General features: G+C 47.5%; 2 protein-coding genes across 5 annotated transcripts; both read left to right on the forward strand.

The window, feature by feature from the left end:
• The first annotated feature begins 103 nt into the window (after positions 1 to 103).
• On the forward strand, positions 104 to 7,910 carry RUNDC1 (RUN domain containing 1). 3 transcript variants are annotated; one of them, XM_019939441.3, is made up of 6 exons: positions 104 to 634; positions 3,749 to 3,907; positions 4,909 to 5,107; positions 5,578 to 5,697; positions 6,090 to 6,991; positions 7,768 to 7,907. In XM_019939441.3, the coding sequence occupies exons 1-5, from the start codon at positions 140 to 142 to the stop codon at positions 6,953 to 6,955; spliced, it is 1,839 nt and encodes a 612-aa protein (XP_019795000.1). In that variant the 5' UTR covers positions 104 to 139; the 3' UTR covers positions 6,956 to 6,991; positions 7,768 to 7,907. The 3 variants fall into 3 exon arrangements, with proteins under 3 accessions (XP_019795000.1, XP_033703789.1, XP_019794999.1); XM_033847898.2 differs by having other exon boundaries at positions 6,090 to 7,004; positions 7,768 to 7,896; XM_019939440.3 differs by having other exon boundaries at positions 6,090 to 7,910.
• Positions 7,911 to 12,138: 4,228 nt separating this feature from the next.
• Positions 12,139 to 14,737, forward strand: RPL27 (ribosomal protein L27). Of its 2 annotated transcripts, none has more exons than XM_033847968.2 (5): positions 12,139 to 12,217; positions 12,457 to 12,539; positions 13,503 to 13,672; positions 14,295 to 14,405; positions 14,518 to 14,737. In XM_033847968.2, the coding sequence occupies exons 2-5, from the start codon at positions 12,459 to 12,461 to the stop codon at positions 14,564 to 14,566; spliced, it is 411 nt and encodes a 136-aa protein (XP_033703859.1). In that variant the 5' UTR covers positions 12,139 to 12,217; positions 12,457 to 12,458; the 3' UTR covers positions 14,567 to 14,737. The 2 variants fall into 2 exon arrangements, with proteins under 2 accessions (XP_033703859.1, XP_033703860.1); XM_033847969.2 differs by lacking the exon at positions 12,139 to 12,217 and adding an exon at positions 12,330 to 12,350.
• The last annotated feature ends 1,182 nt before the right edge of the window (positions 14,738 to 15,919 follow it).

Raw genomic sequence — 15,919 nt, forward strand, 5'->3', positions numbered from 1 at the left:
GGGAAGGCCGGCCCTGGATGACGTCTGAACTAGGTGACGTCTGGGCCCCGCCCATCCGCTCCTCTGGGTTTCCCTGCCAGCGCGCCGTTGCCATGGCAGCGGGGGGGCGCGGCTGACGTCCGGCGGCGTTTCCTGAAACATGGCGGCTCTCGAAGCGGCTGCTGAACCGGTAACGGGGGTAGCGGCCGTTGGACCAAAGGCGAAGGACGAAGAGGAGGAAGAGGAGTCGCTTCCGCCGTGCGAGGCAGTGCGCTGGGCGCCTGTGGGGGCGGTGGCAGAGGCCGGGCCCGGGGCGGCGGCGTTCTCGGAAGAGGCGGCGGCCGAGGAGCCCGGAGCGGCCCCGGGCTCCCCACCGGACTCGCCGGGCCGGACGCTGCGGCGGCTGCGGGCCGAGCGGCGGCGGCTGGACTCGGCGCTGCTCGCGCTGTCCTCGCATTTCGCGCAGGTGCAGTTCCGCCTGCGGCAGGTGGTGCGCGGGGCGCCGGCGGAGCAGCAGCGTCTCCTGAGCGAGCTCGAGGACTTTGCCTTCCGCGGCTGCCCTCACGTCCTGGGTTACGGGAGCCCAGAGGACCCCACCAGCGATGATGGCGACGGGATGCCGGGGGACCGGCCACGGTTGCGGGGCGAGGACCAGGTGAACAGCTGGGGCCGCGCCCCGAGGGATATGGGAATAGAGGAGTAGGTGGGCGGCGATGCTAACGCGGACGGAGGTAGCACTGGTGAGAAGCCGGCTCGTCTAGGTGGCTATGCGTGTCCCAGAAGAGACCAGACAGGTGTTCGGGACCTGCTGAAAGGCAAGAGGACAGAGAGGCCTGGGAAGCTGACGGTGAGAGGTGTTCACCAAAGGTGTGGGAAGAGATGCAGGTGTGATGAGGTGAGAGGCAGAAGAGGGATGAGCGAGGAGAGTGTTCAGAGGGCAACAGAGCAGCCAACTGAAACAGTGCTGCTCCCGCTCACCTTGCCGTCGCCTCAAGAACCTAAGCCCTCAGCACATTTGCTGTGAGAGTTCTCCGACCCTGGAGATGGAGAAAATTGCTTAGAGAAGAGCAAGTGAATTGAAATCCATGGAAATTTAGATGTACTCCTTGTCTGTGCTTTCCTAGAATCTAGAGAATGTCTTTGATCTTCAGACTCTTGTCTGGGTGAGAGCTTTGGTGAACAGCAAGGTCTCTTAGTAATTGTAAGAAACACAAGTCCTAATTATGTGAATTTCCTAATGCTGGTATTTTGAAACTCCTTCCCCATCCTACTTAATAACTAGGTGTTCTAAAGGAAGCCCCTTTGGTAACTGTGACAAGATTCATTCAGTTAGTCAACACTGAATGCTGAGAATTTGTATGACAGCCCCAGGGGACGTTTCCTTACAGTCTTTGAACCTCTGGAAGTGCACAATTGTAGATAGCTTGTTGGAAGAGACTCGCTGTTTTTTCTCCACCTTCTTATTAAGGTTACAACCCATATGTGGCTTTCTTCCCACTTAAATTGATTTTAACCAAGAAGACTTATCAGCAGATATTGACTTGCTTATTTTAATCTGAAATGTTTCCAGTGCAGTCCTGTGTTTACTGTTCCACCCTTCTCTCCGTATACCCACAGCTCCTTGCACAAGTCCTCAAATTGCCAGACTTTTTTTTTTTTTTTTTTTTGCGGTACGCGGGCCTCTCACTGTCGTGGCCTCTCCTGTTGCGGAGCAAAGGCTCCAGACGCGCAGGCTCAGCAGCCATGGCTCACGGGCCCAGCCGCTCCGCGGCATGTGGGATCTTCCTGGACCGGGGCACGAACCCGTGTCCCCTGCATCGGCAAGCGGACTCTCAACCACTGCGCCACCAGGGAAGCCCAAATTGCCAGACTTTTAAGGAACAGATAGGATAGAAAGAATTTCTGTGGTCAGGCCCTGTTCAGGAGTGAGGAGCACCAAAGGTTTGGTGTGGATGTGGTGCTCTTTTGGTTGTCCGTTTTTACTTTTAGAAACAGTGTACAACTTAAAAAAAAAAAAACTGTAGCGCTCAAAACACCTAATAAGCAGCTGTAATCTTGTGTGCATATATTGACACATGAACAGGTGGTGCCAAAGTGGGGACAGTTAGAACCAAACGATTTACTACTTATCAGTTCCAGTTTTTTGTTTTTTTAACCAGTATTTTCTCTCGCTTCATACTGGAAATTATTTCTGTTATTTCCTGCCTTGCACCAGAGCTCATTGTTCTCACCTAGTAAACATGTTTGCCCACACTCCAGTAAATCGCATACTCAGTAATTACCATGGCAGGTAACAGCGTTCAGCAGGCACAGTCATGAAAATGGAATCAGGATCTATGGCTGGTTTCTTTCTTCTTTGGCTTCATGATGTTGGGATGGGACACAATGAAAACAAAAACAAAGTTTTCCTAGTCCTTTCCCTTTGGGCTGGTTAGACAACTTTTTCCGTAAGAGTTCATTATTTGGAATGTGGCCTTCTGAACCTGATTGCGTTCAGTAACATACAGCAAATGTGTACTGAGAGCTTACCCTGTGCCAGACACAGTGCTAGGCCCTGGGGGTAGTCAGGGCCTTTGCCCTTAAGGAGTTCATAGACTTGGGGAGACAGAATCCTAAACAAATCATTATAATGTGACATGAGCTAGAGTAGAAGTTTGTACAAAATACAGAGGAAGTGATTGGTTCTGCCTGGGGAAATCGAGGAAACCTCTTAAAGAATAGCTAGGCCACTAAGTTGGGGAGAAGAACAGGGTTCTAAGAAAAAACCACGACACTGGGAAAGCTTTGGAGAGGCAGTATCCCCTGAGAAAAGGCTTGCTTTCATATTGAGCAAAGCTAAAGCAAGGGGATTGCTTTTTAAATAGCTAAACAAACAGTTAATTTGTTGTTTTTCATTTGTTCTCTCTCATACCTTACTTCTGGAGGCCTTGGTAAGTACCATTTTAAGATTAAATTTAATATCCTATAGACATCTAGTTTAAAATGCAGCCTTACACCTGTAAATGATTTGCTAGTTTTGCTTTGTTTTGTTTTTGATACTCAAAAAAGGCAAGGAAGAACCAGTATTTGAGAATACATTGGCAAGGCTTTACCTCTCCGAAGGGTTTTTCATCATTGAAATGTAGAAACTACTGGGTGGCCAACAGTGAGAAAAGGCGTCACTGGTCAGGGAACCTTATCGAACTTTTTTTTTTTTTTCTCAAACCTAATTACCTTCTCACCCTTATTACTTGGCTTTGAATTTTTTTCACTGCCCCAGGTACCTGTGTTTGTTTGATTTTGCAATACATTGGAGGCGCTTTGGACCTTAAGAAAACTGATACGAGTTATAAAGCCTCTCTGTACACCCTTACCTCCAGATTCTCTCGCAAAATTTGGCTGTAGCAAGTATTCGGGACTTGTTCTGTGGTAATTGGCTCTGGAGGATGGCATGTTTAATTCCAGGGAGGCTGTCTTGGCTGAGATAAATTGTGTCAATCTTAACTAGACCTGAGGGGGTGGGAAGCAATCTTAATGAAAGGCCCCATTGTACTTATATCCTATTTCCAATGAAGGATAAATACTTTCTTAAAGAAAACACGCATTTAATAAATTGCCCCGATGAAATAATTATTCTCATTTTTTAACGTGTCCCATGAATTCTGTATTTCATTCGGGTTACTTGGAAACATTTTATATTTTACTAGTCATTATTGGCTTAAGAGAATTCATAATGTGCCCTGACTTTTTCTTTTCCTGTGAAATCAACCCAAATCTTTTCCCATCTTAGAGTGAGCAGGAGAAACGGGAACATCTGGAAACCCAAAGGGAGAAGCAGAAGGAACTGATACTGCAGCTCAAAACGCAGCTCGATGACCTGGAGACGTTTGCCTATCAGGAAGGCAGTTACGACTCCCTGCCGCAGTCCGTGGTCTTGGAAAGGCAGCGGGTGAGCAGATCCAGAGGCGCCTCCTCCACTGCCTCGGGTTACCTTGTCCCTTCCAGCGTTCGCAGGACAGCCTTGTCCAGCTTGCTCACCCTCAGCCTCACTGCTGGCCCATATCAAAGGGAAATTTTGCTGCTACCTGGGACCAGTCTTTATTCACATGTGGAAACACACATGCCAAAGCTTTCTAATGTGATGATTGAGCTCTTTTTTGTTTTTTTGGTGGCTATTATTATTAATAATAGTAGTAATAAATAATAATAACAGCAATAATTTATTTCATTTGATCATTGAAACCGTTCTACTTGGGCACTTCATATGATGTAAACTAGTTTTCTCCCCCAGCACCAGTCAATAAATATTCCAGGAATCCTGACTTTAATGCTGTATTTATTAAAGCAACACCTGGGCAGACAGGTGAATCTGTTAGTCAAAACACAGTCTCAGTTACACGTTTGTCTCTCTGGAGCTGTGATGTGGCTGTTTTTCTGGCAGGGCTGGAGTTATACATTATCTGGTTTTCAAATTGTTCCTCATGTTGTCACTAGGATATTTTGGTTGTAACACGCCTGGATGTTTCATAGAGCTTTTCCTTTAGTTGCCTAGAGTAGTAAGGCAAGAAGGGATGAGAAGGACTAGAAACTAAGGGAAATCAGTATTTATTCTCTTGGAGGCCAGGGGGGAAGCTAACTATGGGGCTTTTGGGATCATCGGCCGCTTTGGATCATTTACACTGTTGTTCTCTTGAGTGAAATTTACCTGGCCTGGTAGAAAATTTGCAGTGAGAGGAGCCATTTCTGTCAGAGAGGAACCAGGGGTCCTTGTTTCTATAAGAGACGTAAAAGGCCTGTGCCCTCACCTTGATCAGCAGTTGCACCATTTTTCTCACAAATTTGATTTCCATTTAAGGGTAGAAGGGAGGCACACTAGTAAAGATTCTCCTTCTTCCTAACCCTCTCCCTGAAAATTCCAAAGGGTGTGCTCATGGCTTGTAGTCTTGATAGGTGATCATCGATGAGTTAATAAAGAAACTGGACATGAATCTGAACGAGGACCTCAGCTCACTGTCCACTGAGGAGCTTCGGCAGCGTGTGGATGTAGCCGTAGCTCAGATCGTCAACCCAGCCCGAGTGAAAGAACAGCTGGTTGAGCAGCTGAAAACTCAGATCCGAGACCTCGAGATGTTCATCAGCTTCATCCAAGGTCAGAGGAGGGATGGAAAGAGAAGGGTGGCTGGATGTCATCATAATTATATGTATTCTGAGTACTAACACCTAAAGGTGCCAGTCCTTGATGTATATGCAAGAGGTTTGATCACTCAGTAAGGGAGCCAGCATGATGGAGTAGAAAGGACATGGATTTTAAAACCAGAGAGTTAAAATCTCAGCCCTGCCCCTTACTGGCTTCGTGTCCTTCGTAGACTAATGAGGTTAGGCAGGTTCCTAACCACTTCAGTCCCGCTCTCCTCCTCCATAAAATGATGATTCATGCTTCCTTCACTCAGCAGTTATTTATTGAGCCAGCTAGTATGTGCCAGTCACTGTTCCACACGATGAAATACTATTTGTAAAAGTCTTGTCACGTGGTAGGCACTAGTAAATAGTATTTTGCCTTTAAAAATCTGCCAAAAAGAGGCTAAATAAATGTCTCCTCTTTGTAACCTCTGATTGCAGATGAAGTAGGAAGCCCATTACAGACAGGTAGTGGACACTGTGAGTGCAAGGCCAGTGGGAAGACAGGAAACGGCTCCTGCAGAACTGGCAGCAGCAGACCACCTCCAGGAAACAGCAAAAGTAAGTACAGCTTCCAGAATGCGCAAATCTATAGAGACAGAAAGTAGATTAGGGGTTGCCTAGGCTGGGGGATCGGGGAGAAGTAGGGAGTGGGAAATGCCAATGGTACACGGTTTCTTTGGGGGATGATAGTTGCCCAACTCTGTGAATATACTAAAAACCACTGAATTATACACTTTTAATGGGTAAGTTGAGTGTTATGTGAATCATATCTCAAAATAGTTATTACTAACCAAAAAAAGTAAGCCCAGCAACATCCTAGGTGGCTCTTGGCTTCATGTGGGACCCATGCTGTGGCTCAGAAGCAAGACTGGATCTCAGCTTGTGACTTGCTGACTGTCCCTCTGACCACTATGGCCTCTCACTGATGAGTCGTTGTGTTTTCTACGCAGCGAAGGCAGAAGACATGAAGAGAGTTCGGGAGACAGGGCTGCACCTGATGCGGCGAGTGCTGGCAGTGCTCCAGATCTTTGCTGTTAGCCAGTTCGGTTGCGCCACGGGCCAGATCCCGCAGACCCTGTGGCAGAGGGACCAGGCTGACAGGGACTACTCTCCCTTATTGAAGAGGCTGGAGGTGTCAGTAGACAGGGTGAAGCAGCTGGCCTTGAGGCACCAGGCGCACGACCATTTCAGCAGCTCCGCCAGCCTCCAGGACCTCTCTCTGGGAGGCAAGGATGAGCTGACCGTGGCTGTGCGGAAGGAGCTGACTGTGGCCGTGAGGGACCTGCTGGCCCATGGACTGTACGCCTCTTCACCGGGGATGAGCCTCGTCATGGCCCCCATCGCCTGTCTGCTGCCGGCCTTCTCCTCGGCCCCCGAGGCCATGCACCCCTGGGAGCTCTTTGTAAAGTACTACCACGCTAAGAACGGCCGTGCTTACGTGGAATCCCCCGCCCGGAAGCTCTCACAGTCCTTCGCCCTGCCTGTCATGGGAGGCACTGTGGTGACGCCCAAGCAGAGCCTGCTGACAGCCATCCACGTGGTGCTGACAGAGCACGACCCGTTTAAGCGCAGTGCAGACTCGGAGCTGAAGGCCTTGGTGTGCATGGCGCTGAATGAGCAGCGTCTCGTGTCCTGGGTGAACCTCATCTGCAAGTCGGGGTCGCTCATCGAGCCCCACTACCAGCCCTGGAGCTACATGGCACACACGGGCTTTGAGAGTGCCCTCAACCTGCTCAGCCGCCTTAGCAGCCTCAAGTTCAGCCTCCCTGTAGACCTGGCTGTGCGCCAGCTCAAGAACATCAAAGATGCCTTTTGATGAGAATGCCCTGGCCCCAGACCAGCATCTTGCTCAGTAAGGATAGATGGTTAGTCTTCTCGGATAAGAGCAAGAATGAGGAGGAGGGGCTAAAGACATTTTCCCTAGCCAGATGATGCAAAGTCTCTCTCCCCCATCAACTTAGCATCTCAGAAAGATATGCTGGAGATCCTCTTGTTAAAAGGTTCTGCCCTGGCGTGTAACCACGGTGTGCATGTGAGCACATATACTTGAGCCTGTTGAAAAGAAGTCAGTCATGGCACACCCTCTTCACGCCATGTCTGATTTGTAGAAAATCCGGGTTGCTGTAACCATTCTCTTCACGGTGGTGAGGGACAGCATGAGTGAGTTGTTGGTCCTGGAAGACATACAACTTAAGGCTCCTGTCAGTCAAGTTGCGAGCCATCTTCCTTCACTTGAAGCAGGTTTGAGAGAGTCCTAGGTCAGAATTCAAACTCCTTTTGTGAATACTGATGCCTCTTTCTTCCTGACCCCAAGGTCAGGGGAGGCCCTGTGTGTTCCATAGCTGCCTCTAAAACCAGGAGTGGGAATATCTGAGAACAGCATTTCTAAGGGTGTTTACCACAGTTGGTTTTTTTTTTTTTTTTTTTTTAATTTGGCTGCGCTGAGCAGCTTGCGGGATCTTAGTTCCCCGACCAGGGATTGAACCCCGGGCCCACAGCAGTGAAAGCGCCAAGTCTTAGCCACTGGACCGCCAGGGAATTCCCCAAAGTTGATTTTAATATGAGCCCTTTTTCGTGTAGAGGTAAGAACTGAAATCTGTCCCTGACCACGTGGTCCTTTCCTCACAGCCCAGATGATGGTCTTTCGGTTTTGGAGCTGGTTTACCAGGACAGCCACCGTCTGGTACCATGTCCTCTGGCGAGTAACCTTTCCTCTGCGCACCTCCCAGCTTCTCAGAAGGAAACGTGTCCAAGGTGTGTTCCACGTGTCCTGGAGGCTGGATGGTGGAGGAGGTCTGACCACGTGATCATACTACAGCGTGGGTAGGAACTGTGGCAGATCACTGGTAACAAAGAAGGGCCTTGGCATTTCCTTGTAGAACTGACTCTAGACTGGTCCTATTGGATCTCTTTTAGCCTTTTTAGTTCATATTTGCCATTCAGCTTGCATCCTGCTCTGGGACTGACCAAAAATGAGCAAAGTATATCACCTTCTGGAAAGCCAAATGGGTTCCCAACACTACTGATTTACCACCCTTCATGTATTTAATTGCCAGCTGCGCTTCGTGACTGCACTATTATGTAGTGCATTTTAACTTAATGTTTTCAGTAAGATATTATTTAAGATCTATTCTTGATAATTCATTAGAATTAGTCCTCCTTCACGTGAAACAGGATAAGTGTAAAATGTTGTGAAAAATGGTATCTGTGGTTGCTAATAAAATCATAGCATTTTGTGTAGCTTCTCTGCAAAGACCTTAGAGACTGTTGGCTTTGGTTTATAAGTCTGGGCATTGTCAGCGTATCTGATCCAGATCAGTATTTCCTTGAGCAATGCCTGGCTCCTGGCATTTCTGCCTCTTCTCTGTCCCCTGCACTGGATCAACTCAGCTTTGGTGGTGTTTCCCCCACTATCCCCCTTGAACAAATTCATGAGAAAGTGTCGTTGGCATTATCATCCCGTCTTGCCCAGACCTACAGTCCTATCCCCACAGCATATCTCACCACACATGCCACTTTAGGAACTGACGCTTGTGAATTCACTTGTCTGGATACCATTTAGGGTGGGTGATAAGTGCTCTAGTCGTATGGCATAGCCCTGGATCGCCCCAGTGTGTTTCCAGTCCTCACAAAAACTGGTATTAAGGCTTTTATGCTAACATGATGAGAAGAATTTTGTGTGTGTGCCATCCTAATTTAATTCTCACTACATGTAAGGCAGGACAATATTATCTGCATTTTATAGCTGAGGAAACTGAACTGCAGAGGTTAAATATTTTGTCCACGTTTACATGTTGGAAGAGCTGGGATTTGAACCCAAGTTGCCTGAATCCAAATCCTATGGTCTTTATACTGTTAATGTTACCTCATTGTATCATGCTGCTTCTAGATATTTTGTTCCTCTCTCTCCTTTATCCACACCCTCACTTCACCATCACTTTGTGGATGAACAGGTATTTTCCACATGCCTGCCAGAAATTTCAGCTGCCAAAGGACTAGGCTGCAGGGAGATGGGCAGATAGCCATTGCTCTGCCAAGTTCTTCATGAAACTTAGAGACATGCAGAGACAGAGACAAGCCTGCCAGCAGGCCAGCAGTCACGTAGCTGCTAGTCACTGATAACATCTGTATTATAACTGAGGACAGAGGTCTGTGCTTGGCTTGGAGTGAGGCGGACAGGATGAAGGAGGAGAGGAGGGACTGTCAGCCGAGGTCTAAGGCTATGCAAGAACAGAAGGAAAGAGAGCCGTGGATATGTATCCAATGAAAGTGCAGGGTCCATTGTATGATCTGCAAGGCATCGTTAAAGATTTCCAAGATGCTCTGCCTTCATTCATTCACTATTGAGCACCCACCAACTGCTTGGGCCAGGCTAGGTGCTCAGAACTTATCTCTGCCTGCCTTCAAGGAACACAAAGTTTAGCAAAGGAGGTAGCAAGCCAATTGGAGATTTGAGTAGCTTGTTAAAACACAAATTGCTGGGACTTCCCTGGTGGTGCAGTGGTTAAGAATCCGCCTGGCAATGCAGGGGACACAGGTTCAATCCCTGGTCTGGGAAAATCCCACATGCCACGGAGCAACTAAGCCCGTGCACCACAACCACTGAGCGTGCATGCCACGACTACTGAAGCCTGTGCTCCTAGAGCCTGTGTTCTGCAGCAAGAGAAGCCACCACAATGAGAAGCCAGAGCACCACAATGAAGAGTAGTCCCCCTGCGCGCAGCAAGGAAGACCCAATGCAGCCAAAAATAAATAATTCAAACAAACAAACAAACAAAAACAACCACAAATTGCTTGGTTCCATCCCCAGAGTTTTTTATTCAGTAACTCTGAGAATTTGCATTTCTAACAAGTTCCCATGCTTGTTATGCTGATGCTGCTGGTCTGGGGACCACACTTTGACAACCACTGATCCAAACCAACTGAAATATGTTCTATAGTAAAATGAAGTGTGGATTGGATTGCTGAGGGAGCATAGAGAAGGAAGAGATGAATTCTGCCTGGGAGAATTCTAGAGTGGCCTTGAAGGATGGATAGGATTTTGCCCAGCTACAGTGGAGGAGAATAACGAAACACGGAACGGCTTGCGTGAAGACCCTGATGCTCAGAAGGGGTCGGATCTTTGAGTAGTTGAGCTGGCTGGAACCCAGGTGGTATGTGAAGGGTGTGGAGGAGACAGGAACTTATACTGCAAGGAAGATAGGAAGGGAGTGAGAGTTCAAACTTTGGTACAGAGAGCCAGCGAAGGATTTCAGGCAGGTAAGTGGCGGACTTAAGAGTTGTGTTCAGAGAACTTTCTAAAAATAAGATCTATAGCTCATGGCTCCACACCAGACCTGAACTGGAATCTCTTCAGTTGGCAATGCATATTTAAGCATCCCAAGCAATTTTTGACCCACCCAAAGTTTTGAGGAGGGACTGGAGAAAACAAAGAACTGAAGCTGGATCAGTTAGGGAGCAGGTGTAAAAGGATAGAAAAGATTTAAAAGACATGAGGCAAAATTCACAGGATTTAGTTACTAATTTGATTTGGAGAGTTTTAGTATGTGATAAGAGTTCAAGGCAATGATAAGATTTCAGGGTTTGGTTTCTGTTTTCCAAGAGAGAAACAGCAAAAGACACAAAAGCAGATAAGGAGGGTGAAAGAAGACCATGGAGGTGGACATGGACAGGGTCGTGTGGTGCAGTGGCAAGAGCGGCTTGGGAACAGGGGAACCTTGATCTGCGCCACCAACTCCGTGACTTTGCTGCTCTAGAACTTTCCTCCCATCTTTGAGAGGACAGAGTAGACGATTTCTGAGTTCCTTTCCAACTCTACAATGTCATATTACAAATTAAAACATTTTCATTAAATATAGAAATATAAGTACATATCAGGGTGATAAACTATTGGAATGAAGTCCTGAGGGCTGCGGGGGAAATTGGTCCTTGGAGAGCCTGAAGAAGAGAAATGATGAAACCCTGATTGTTCCCACGTCTTGCCCAAGACCAATCCTATAGATTCGTCAGTGTTCAAATGAGCAAAAACTATAAGATGGTTTCTCTTTCTCTTGAACTCGGAAGACACCTAAGGACCCATCTAAAAACACTCTTCCAGTAAGTGATGGGAAATAATTCAGTTTGAGAGCCAACTAGACCTGGGTTCAAACCCAGATTTGATGATCAGAGCCTTAGGCTCTCTAAATCTCAATTTCGTCATGTCTAAATGGGAGGAAAATACCCAAGATGCAGATTCCTGAGAATTAAATAGCAGTTGACTTACCTAAAGTGCCTAGTATCTTGCCTGGCACAGAGTGGGTACTCAATTTGGTGACTGGGTAAACAGTATGGGCTCAGGAGGACTGCTTGAATCTGAGTTCCCAGCTTGATCACGTACTAGCTGTGGATTTGGGGCAAATTACTTAACCTTCCCAAACCACAGTATCTTCAACTGTGGAATGGAGATAACATTACTTATCTCTTATTGTCGTTATGAGGATCAAAAGAGATAATACACGTAAATAGATTAACTTGGCCTGACACAGCGTACAGAGCTGCTAGTATCACCATAATCGTCCTTCATCTCCCTCCTTTATTCTGGTCGGAAATGTCTCTGACATCATTAGCCTCTAAATGTTGAGGGCAAGTTCCCTTGTTTGATTGATCTTCGTCTCTTCCTTATGCGTAACTGTACACAGTTGGTACTAATAAATGTCCTATTTTGTTTCTTACTCTTCCAAAGCAAAAGAAGTAAATTTCAAACTGTGCCTCCCCCACCCGCTAGCGCCAGAGAAAGGAACTACAACCAGGGGGCAGAGGAGCAGCTGCGTCCACGTAAAAGCCTTCCGGGGGAGGCAGAACTCCTTTGCCCTTTCTACTGCTGGAGCTGCTCATAAAGTTTGATTTGAATAAAAAAACTGCCAGGCCTTCCTTTCCCTTCAAGAGCTTCTTCCGCCCTCAACACAGATTCTGAGCGCCACGCAAGAGGCGGGAAGAAGCCCGAGGGGGCGGGGCAGGAAGTGAGGTCACCCTCCCCGGGGTGAAAGGTAAGCGGAAGTGCTCTTTCTTTCTCTGCTGTAGGCCCGAGAGGTTGCTGCCGGTGAGTAGCGGCTGGGGCAGGGTATTACAATCCGCAGCCATCCGCGGACTGGGGGTTGAGTTGCGGGGTGGTGCCGGGTGCTTTTCATTCCTCGGTCTCTGACGGTTTCGTAGCGGATCCTGTCTTGAGAGCAGTACGTGCGGGCGGCCTGAGCCGAGACGCAGTGAGCGCCGCTGAAGTTCCGGGCCCACAGCCTGAGCTGGCGGGTTTCTGAGCGGCCGTTTCTCTTTTCTCTGCAGACATGGGCAAGTTCATGAAACCCGGGAAGGTGGTGCTGGTCCTGGCCGGTCGCTACTCCGGACGCAAAGCGGTCATCGTAAAGGTACCAACCTCGCGAACCTGTGCCCCTTTGTATCCCGTGAATGGGGCGGGCGGGCGACTTGGAATTCAAGACCTAGTTTGGGGGCATTACCCACTGAGCATTGCGAATGTTGGGGGGGGTTGAATGCATGAGAGCTTTTGAGAGAGAAAGACGCATAATAACAAATGCGAGTTGAATTGGACAGCTGACACCCAACGCGTTTTCTATCAGAGAGGTTTTAAGTGATACTAATGGCTGACGTTTATTGAATGCTTGCTTGGTACCTGGCACTGCCTTATAGGTGTCGTCATGTGCAATCCTTGCGGTAACTATAAGGTTACTTTCTACTGCGAAGGTTTAGAGATGTTAAGTTTAACCTGAGGTCAAACAGGTAGTAAGTTCTGCAGCTGGGACTCCGTAAAAAGAGGAGAAATTGTTACTAGTTAAAATGGTCACTTAGCGTAATCTAGCCGTTCACTGTTTGCCTTTTACCTACGTCTTTAGCCTTTTATGAGATTTTCCTAAGCTCTGGCCACATACACCACTGCTGTTGACTGTTGGGGACACCGGGGCACCCTTGGTTCCCTTTCCTCCGTCTGCCTGAGGCTGGTTTTGGAGTTAGGCAGCCAGGTTTGGAATCCTGCCTCTAACCATTCCTAGCAGTGCAATCCTGGAGGAGGTTAAGAGATGTAAAGTCCTGAGAACTAGTGCTTGGCATATAGCAATCACTTCATAATTGTTAACTGTTGTTACATTTTAAATCTCTTGCCTCCCAGGAACCCTTCCGGATTTTTCCTGGTGGGAAGGAAACCACCCTTTTCCCTGTTACTCTTTGGGCATCTAGCATAGCACTTAGAATGTCTGCTTTGTGTCGTTTTTATAATAGTGGGTCTCAGAGGCCTAGGGGTTGACGGTGTTCTTTCTATACACGCCCTACATCTAGCAAAGGGCCTCAATAGCAATAACATGTAATTGCTCACTCAGAACATTGATGACGGCACCTCAGACCGACCCTACAGCCATGCTCTGGTGGCTGGAATTGATCGCTATCCCCGCAAAGTGACAGCTGCCATGGGCAAGAAGAAAATTGCCAAGAGGTCAAAGATCAAGTCTTTCGTGAAAGTTTATAATTATAATCATCTCATGCCTACAAGGTGAGCGTTTCAAGAATGGGAATGAAAGTGACTTTTTCTAACTTTTCCCACTCTCTGCCCTGCTGAATAAGGAGACAACCTTGTAGCCGCTCCAGTGGAAGCGACATCATTTTCAATTTGTCATTTGGCCGTGGTTTCCAGTGTCGCCTCTTTAATCCATCTTGGAAGTGTTCACTTTCCTGTTGTTTTCTATTGATTTCCCTGACTTGGCAAAGCCGGATTGAAAAACCTCTTCCAAACTTGCTCTTGGTCTGTCTCTCTCCTCACCTGAAAATTCTTTGAAGTGTTGAGTAAAGGTTGTTGCATTTGTTTCCAGCCACAGTAAACACAGGCATAGAATCTGGCCTGCCTTCTTCCACTCTCAAGGATAATAGTTATTATAGGGTAGGGTAGTTGTGGGAAACTGAGAGTGAATTGTGAAGTTTTTCAGTGGCTTGAATCTATGTAAAAGAGTTTGTTAAAACTGGGCATTTCCAAAGAATATCATCAGGACTTTAGCACAGTTTTGATGATAGCTCCTGTGGAGTCAGACCTTAACGTGCCGATGTCCCAGGAGTGGGGCGGAGGGGTGAAGGCCCTGGCAGCATGTGGGCTGCTCCTACCTTCCTGCCATTGTTCCCAGGTACTCTGTGGATATCCCCTTGGACAAAACTGTTGTCAACAAGGATGTCTTCAGAGACCCTGCTCTCAAACGCAAGGCCCGACGAGAGGCCAAGGTCAAGTTTGAGGAGAGGTAAGTAGGCTTTGGTAGTGAATGCTGGAGTATGGTTTCACTGTTCTCCATGAAGACAGTTTTGTCTTCTGTGATTCCTCCCCTCATTAGTGTCCTCTTTTCCCCCCTCTAGATACAAGACCGGCAAGAACAAATGGTTCTTTCAGAAGCTGCGGTTTTAGGTCTGTCTTGTTTGAGTCATTACAAATACAAAAATACAAAAAAAAATCCACGTGTCTGCTTTCTTCTTGTTATTAGACTGGGAAAGAACATTCATACGATGAGAGACACTGGGTGGTGGATGAGGGACTGTGGGAAAATATAAAATAAAAGGTACATCTGCCTTTGTGAGACATGGGCTACTTCTGTCCATAGCCTGATAATCCTTTAATGGTCTAACTCAGTGGGTAAAATGTCATATTGAACTGTTTCCCCAAAAGAGCTACTCTGGACATTTTTAGGTGTGGAATTGTTTAAGCATCCCTGGCTTCAACCCATTACATATCTAGAGAACTGTTCCCCCACCCCCACCCCGTGTGACAACCAAAGGCCCCTCTGAGTGGACACCATCTACTTTGGATTAAGAGTCACTAACTTGAGGTGGTTTGTTAAACCGGAGTGCCAGATTTGGTAGGTCAGAATTCAGCATCTTGTCAAGTGATGTTGGTGCTGCTTGGACGAGGACCACACTGGAGAACTGCTCTAGATGGGGATGGACACCAACAATGAAGGCCTGAGCCACAGAGCAGCCATTCCTAGTGGGACCAAGGAGAGGTCCCCAAGTGGTCTGTCTAGCGGAGACAGGCAAGGAAGGGGGTGGGGCTCCGGATTGTCACCACTGTGTTACAGGAAAGGCGTTTGGCCCTTCTATAGCATTTACTGTGACTGGTGTTACTGATGAAATAGGTTCTCCAGGCAAGCTAATACTAAGTCACTAAATGGAACTAGGATTCAAATGGCCCTATTTGCCAAGCTTCACACTTGGCACACTTTCAGCTGGGGTGAGGAGTGGGGGCATGAGAAAGGGGCTCAGTAAGTTACTCTGAGTGGGAAGCCCTGGACTAGGTGAAAATAGAAAACTTATATCCTGCACTTAAGTGTGTTTTTTTTTTTTTTTTTTTTTGGCTGCGTTGGGTCTTCGTTGCTACGAGCAGGCTTTTCTCTAATTGTGGTGAGCGGGGTCTACTCTCCGTTGCAGTGCGCGAGCTTCTCATTGCGGTGACTTCTCTTTTTGGAGCACAGGCTCTAGAGCGCAGGCTCAGTAGTTGTGGTCCAGGGGCTTAGTTGCTCCGCGGTATGTGGGATCTTCTCAGACTTTTGTCCCCTGCGTTGGCAGGCAGATTCTTAACCACTGCGCCACCAGGGAAGCCCCTCACCCTTAAGTGTTCGATGTCTTCAGTAAGTCACACTCACAGTCACAAATGGAACTATATTTAAACCCTCCTTTAACTAAAAATTCAAGTTCAAATACTGTTCCAACCAGGTTTGGATACATGCATCACTTCCTAGCAATGTGACTTTGGGCAGGTTTCTGC

This window comes from Tursiops truncatus, chromosome 20 (assembly GCF_011762595.2).
Source record: "Tursiops truncatus isolate mTurTru1 chromosome 20, mTurTru1.mat.Y, whole genome shotgun sequence".
In the NCBI taxonomy this organism is placed as follows: domain Eukaryota; kingdom Metazoa; phylum Chordata; class Mammalia; order Artiodactyla; family Delphinidae; genus Tursiops; species Tursiops truncatus.